The 6220-nt window shown below is 41.8% G+C and overlaps 1 protein-coding gene across 1 annotated transcript; it reads left to right on the top strand.

Moving 5' to 3' along the window:
* Positions 1-270: 270 nt before the first annotated feature.
* LOC137905482 (medium-chain acyl-CoA ligase ACSF2, mitochondrial-like) lies at positions 271-5660 on the top strand. The gene is made up of 16 exons (XM_068749727.1): positions 271-383; positions 1717-1912; positions 2252-2380; positions 2870-2923; positions 3075-3193; positions 3283-3445; positions 3566-3661; positions 3749-3900; positions 3982-4073; positions 4313-4389; positions 4474-4581; positions 4668-4819; positions 4940-5081; positions 5241-5351; positions 5443-5511; positions 5610-5660. The coding sequence occupies exons 1-16, from the start codon at positions 271-273 to the stop codon at positions 5658-5660; spliced, it is 1824 nt and encodes a 607-aa protein (XP_068605828.1).
* Positions 5661-6220: the final 560 nt, after the last annotated feature.

The following is a 6220-nucleotide window of genomic DNA, read 5'->3' as shown; positions in this document are numbered from 1 at the left end:
TTTCAAGCTTGTACCTCTTCTGTCTTCATGCAATCTGCAACAAATACACAATACTTCACATTGCTGAGGGGAGAGAATGACATTTGTGTAAAAGTCTTCTTTAAGGTGTTTAAAGGTAAAAAGATGTTGTCAGCCACCAACAATGAGAGAAAGTTAAACATTATACATTCAGAGATAAAGTCCAGCTCGTTGCTCTCAACCTCGAGTATCGCCTAACCAGCTGAACTGTTGACAGTCAGGTGAAACGTATTGAATCTGTGATAGAAAGAAATGTCGCCGCTGATCTCCTCCCTGCTGCGGTCTCGTGTTCAAAGTTTCAGAACTGTGATTGGACTCAAATGCAGCAAGAAGTTCTATAATACAAGTTGGCTGGCGTGCTATAGGTGAGTTGCATGGATAGGGCTCAAATGGGAATGGTGTCACTTGTAAAGTTAAGATTCTAGTGCTCCTTGCAAGTCTCTACCTCAAGTTAGAAAAAAATAAATGAGGTTAAAATCAGGTGACAAACATCTCATGTGAGATACAAGGTGAATTTCAGTCCAGTCATCAAAGCGATTTACTGGATTTTATAACCCAGTGGTCAATAGGACTACTTTAGCTAAAATACATGGGTGTGCTCTTGATTGAGTTTGCATCATTTTGAATTAGAATTTTTTAATTCACCTTATATGGAGTCGTTCACACTCACTTTCAGAGTTTCCACATCTTGAGTTCTTGATATTCCTTTGGCTAAGGACTCTTGCACGCAAAGTAGAACACACACACACATCCATAAAAGTTATGAACAGAATCGGTGACAAGTTATCCATTTTATCCTGCGTTAAGAAAATCTCTGTTCACTCCTCTCACCCATTCACCCAAACAGGCAATGAGCCTGACGCTGGCCTGACCGGGAAGCTGTAGTCTTTGTGCAGGACGGCGTCCGGAAAACATTTGCTCTGTTTCAGCAAGTTAATGATCACGGAGTTGTGTAATATCAACACAGCACCAACGTGGAGTAATGTCATAATGTCCTTTCAAAAAAAAAAAACATACAGATCTGTGTGAGTGTTGGTACGAGAGTAATCTGTGGGAAGGGAGGGAGATTAAAAAAGTGTATGCTCTGTGACTTTTACTCTGTAGTGCATATGATTGGGGCTCAAATGTGGGTTCATTGTAACCCTGACCCAGGCTATTTGTTACTCACATAGTTATTAATCACAATATTTTTCAGCACAATTCTTCCACCCCTGAACACTAAATCAGTTTCTACCTTACCAGGTCCTTTATTTATTTGGCTGCAGCCATTCAAACTAAACTACTTCAACCTTTGAACGTTAGCCTGCCTCCCGTTCATATGATTGCAACACCAAAGGATCGGCAGTTACTTCACTATGAAATGTCTCCAAAACATGTTTTAGAATGATATTTTAGCCCTTTTTCTGGGAACACCACGATGGTGTGCATGGTCTGAAACATCAATGCTCCACCAACACTATTCACCTAACCTCACTTAAAGAGCAGCACTCTCCAATGAACTGCAAGTATACAGTGGCAACTGAAACCATGTGGGGAGTGTGCATTGAAATAACAACTGCATTGTTTGTATCCTAACAGTGACAATTGTGCCATCATGTCCACCACTCTCTGCTGGGCAGAAGATAGAGCCTATATTACTGAATATATCATTCATACATTCTCTACGACTCCTGTGTTTGTCCTTGTTCTCTATGCCAGGTCTCTCCATGTGGACAGTCCTCCTCACGTCCCCACTCTGACCAGCAGCTATGTCCACGGCACCTCCTCCATCTCTCTGCTCCCTCTGACTGTGGGACAGGTGCTGGACTCTGCAGTCCAGCGCTGGCCTGACCGGGAAGCTGTGGTCTTTGTGCAGGACGGCGTCCGGAAAACATTTGCTCTGTTTCAGCAAGATGTACGTCTCTGGTGTTATACTCACAGATCCCACTTTTCTACATTGAGTGATTGATTGATTTAATTGATTTATTTCCTATATGAAACAAGGAGACAAGATAAACATTTAAACATACACGACGGAGTGAGACAATATGCATTTAACAATATTTGAAATTTTTTGTCTGCTGCTTTAAGAAACAATGAACAATGATATATCTCTATTAATTCTCTATTATACAGTTTGTTATATTTTTATATTATATTTAAATACAAATTTGGTTTGGTAGTGACTACCATTTTATAATATAAGAATTGATTCTACTAATATTGATGTATTTTGTTACGTTCACCTGCGCAGGTTGATAAAGTGGCTGCTGGCCTGCTGGCTCTGGGCCTGAAGCCAGGTGACCGACTGGGAGTTTGGGGACCCAACACATATGGTTGGGTCCTTTTCCAGTATGCGACAGCCAAGGCAGGAATCATACTGGTCAGTTTGAGAGTTGTTAATACCTTTCAGATCGTGAGTACAATAGATTTTTGTGGATTGACTCCCCGTCCTTGAGCCAAATTCCATAGACATCGGTCAATAATCAATATTGAGGAACACAGTCTGAAGCTCCATTGACTGCAATGTTACAGAAAATGTCAAAGTGATCCATAATCCAGGATCTCTTCTGGATCATCAACACAATGTAATCATCTGTTCCTGCTAACATTCCCAACATGTCCTGCAATTTCATCAAGATCTGTCCGTAACTGTTTGAGTTATGTTGCTAACAGACAAACAAACAAACCAACGCTGGCGATTACACAAGCCCCGCCTCGGCGGAGGTGATTAATGAGCTCCAGTCCTTGTATCAGGAAATATTCTGTAAATGAGCAAGACAGAGAAACCTTTCAGGAGCCCTGAGAAGAGTTTTGTTTTCTATAGTAACCGTACTCTTACTTACACTTTAAACTGTCTTTATATTTGCAGGTGTCTTTGAATCCAGCCTATCAAGTGACAGAAGTGGAATTTACATTAAAGAAGGTGCGATCGGTTCTGCCATGAGACCATCACCTGCTTAGATAGCCACAAGACTGAAACAAAGTGAAATACGACAGCATCATAACTGACAGACATCACATTTCTCATATTATAGAAATGTCTTACATCTATGAACTGATTTGTCACGTTGCAGGTCCAGTGTAAAGCTGTGGTCTGTCCTACCCGCTTCAAAACACAAGATTACTGTGAGATACTGAGGCAGCTCTGCCCAGATATCAACAAGACGCCAGTGGGCATGATCAAAAGCTCCAGGTTTGACTGAGTCACAGTCAAATGTTTATGTAATAAATACTCTTGAATTCTGTGGATGTCATGTAAAGTTTCTGTTCATCCTCTGCCAGCTTGCCAGACTTGCGCATGGTGATTGTGACGGATAGCAGGCAGCCAGGGATGCTCAGCGTCGAGGATGTGATGCAAGCAGGGGAGAGTCGGCACCACAAGCAGCTAATGGACCTGCAGACCAAGCTGTCCTGTGATGATCCCATCAACATCCAGTTCACTTCAGTCAGTAGCCTTCAGTGCTGCACACGGGCTCACTGACACTATGATGTCACAAGTAGCAGTCATAGATATGTAAAAAGAATTCAGATTAAATCAAACAATTTCCCTTATCTTTGGTTTCAGGGGACGACAGGGAAGCCAAAGGGAGCCACTCTTTCCCATCACAATATTGTAAATAATGCCTATTTCTTTGGTCTACGAATGGGCTACGGATGGAGAGTAAGTCCAAAATGTCCTGTGGATTTGCAGAAATGCTTTTTTTTAAATGCACAAGTAAAAAAAAACTTTTATGTATATTTCAATCAGCCCGAGGTGAGACTATGCATGCAGGTACCCATGTACCACTGCTTAGGCTCTGTCCTTGGAGGGATGAATATGGCGGTAAATGGTGTCACACTGGTCTTTCCTTCCGCCGGGTACAACAGTCAAGCCAACCTAGAGGCCATTCAGAATGAAAAGTATGTCATCAATGAAATGAATTTGACTTGAAAAACATTTTTGCACATTCATTAATTGCCGTACATGTTTTTACATTCTAGGTGCAGTGTCATCTATGGCACTCCCACAATGTACACGGACATGCTTACCCAACAAGGTCTACGCAGGTACAATTTGTCATCAATTGAAGCAGGTAAGATACGTGATTAAAGCAAGCCAAATGCCAGCTGTTCTTTCCTCTCATTAGTTTTTCCATCAGTTCAAATAATTTTCATCTGAGGAGAAAACCCCGGGCAATGAGTCATCAAAACATATGCACCATTTTACCAAAAGGGTGAACATGCAACAGTGACTATGGCATAATTAGTGTTGCATTTAGCAGTGATGTGTGGTGAGTATTCAAGTGATGCTCTTTTTTTTTCTGTTTCTCAGGTGTCATGGCAGGATCCCCGTGCCCTCCTGAGATCATGAGAAAACTGAGATCAGACATGAACATGAAAGAAATAACAGTGAGTGAATACACGTTCCTTTCATTATATCTAAAACATGTTTGCTTCTATAGTATCTAGCATTGATTCATTATGTTTTGGTAGATAGCTTATGGAACCACTGAGAATAGTCCGGCTACATTTCTCGGGTTCCCACAAGACAATGAGGATCTGAAGCTCCACACTGTTGGGTGTATCCTGAACCACACTGAGGTATCTCTCATTGTATTTACACAAGCTTTAATCCACGCATTACCGCAATTCTCTGACCAAAGGCTGTATGTGTGTCTTTACTACAGGCTAAAGTGGTGGACACTACTACTGGGGAGATTGTCCCTCTGGGGGAAGCCGGAGAGCTCATGATCAGAGGCTACTGTGTGATGCGTGGATACTGGGATGATCCAGAGAAAACCAGTGAAGCTATCTCTGAATCCGGCTGGTACAGGACTGGGTGCGTACGATGTATACGGAATGTTTTCCTGACCGGGAAAATAAAGGGACAAAATATTACAGGTATGGAGGGTCAAGTCACAAGTAATGTTAACATCATGATTGTTTTTCTTCTGCACAGAGACACAGCCAGTCTGAACAGTCTGGGATACTGCAGCATCAGAGGACGCTTAAAAGACATGATCATCCGAGGAGGGGAGAACATTTACCCAGCTGAGATCGAGCAATTCCTCTTCACACATTCCAAAGTGCAGGAAGTGCAGGTGAGACTCAGAACCACCAGAGGGCAGCAAGTTGAGAATAATCTTTAAATGGGTTAACATTAAGAAACCTGTAAGTTTTACGTATAACAAATATAAATGTTGGTTTTTGTTTTAAATAAAATAAATGTTTGAGACTTTTCCTCACTGTCTGCTCCCCAGGTGGTTGGAGTGAAAGATTCAAGGCTGGGTGAGCAGGTTGGCGCCTGCATCAGGCTGAAGGCAGGCGAGACCTGCAGCGCAGAAGAGATAAGAACATTCTGCAAGGGAAAGGTGAGGAGAAAATATGATAATTAGCTAAACTTTACTCCTTCAAATTCCACAAACTGTATCACAAACAACGTTGGTTTTGTTCATCCCCAAGATTTCTCACTTCAAGATCCCACACCATGTGCTCTTTGTAGACAGCTACCCTCTGACAGCAAGTGGAAAGGTACAGCTTCTCCTTTAACACTGATGTACCGTAACTGGCGAGATGACTGCAATGTTTAGTTTAGTGACTGAAATGGCTACTACGTTCTGTTTATCTAGATCAAGAAGAACGAATTGAAGGAGAGAATGGAGAAGGAATTAGGACTTTAACTTTGCGGCTCCTCGTGGACTTCGTGCCGTTGGGGAATGTGGTGGTGGTTGTTCTTGGAACGAACAATGTGAGGACGGATTTCTTGGGTTCTTTTTAATCCATCACATTTCCCATTAAACTTTCTGCAGACAAAATCCAACTGCCGAAGTGACGTCTTTGATCATTAAGTGATTTTTATTTTTTCATTCCATTGTCATAAGTTGGACACAGACTCATTCCGGGGGGCTGGATTCATTTCCAGAGCAAACTCACATGTGAGCACGTGATTAGGAGAAGCTAGAGAGCATGTTGCTTTCTGAAGAATCTGTGTGTTTCAAAAGGAAAAGAAATCTCTCTTCTTCACTTTATCGCGATCTTGGAAACACATCTTGAAAATGCTATTCAGAGTATTTCAATCTTTAACCCACCCACAGGTTGGACTGAATTGCTCGGGAGGTCAATCCTCTGTTTTCCTTGTTTAACAATTGATCAAACTGAGTTGCTCATCAAAAATTGTAACCGAGTATTTGCGTAGTTTGACCACTTCCACACTCTGTTGTGTCTGAAATATAACAAAAAA

Source organism: Brachionichthys hirsutus, chromosome 16, assembly GCF_040956055.1.
Source record: "Brachionichthys hirsutus isolate HB-005 chromosome 16, CSIRO-AGI_Bhir_v1, whole genome shotgun sequence".
In the NCBI taxonomy this organism is placed as follows: domain Eukaryota; kingdom Metazoa; phylum Chordata; class Actinopteri; order Lophiiformes; family Brachionichthyidae; genus Brachionichthys; species Brachionichthys hirsutus.
The sequence above is the reverse complement of the archived record's forward strand: the minus strand, read 5'-3'. Positions and strand labels throughout refer to the sequence as shown.

What these genes read in the sequence shown, in the direction of transcription:
- LOC137905482 (XM_068749727.1), top strand. Translation starts at nt 271, where the DNA reads ATGTCGCCGCTGATCTCCTCCCTGCTGCGGTCTCGTGTTCAAAGTTTC. An exon ending in GTATCCTGAACCACACTGAG is followed by an intron (nt 4,582 to 4,667) that starts GTATCTCTCATT and finishes TCTTTACTACAG; the next exon opens with GCTAAAGTGGTGGACACTAC. An exon ending in GAACATTCTGCAAGGGAAAG is followed by an intron (nt 5,352 to 5,442) that starts GTGAGGAGAAAA and finishes TTCATCCCCAAG; the next exon opens with ATTTCTCACTTCAAGATCCC.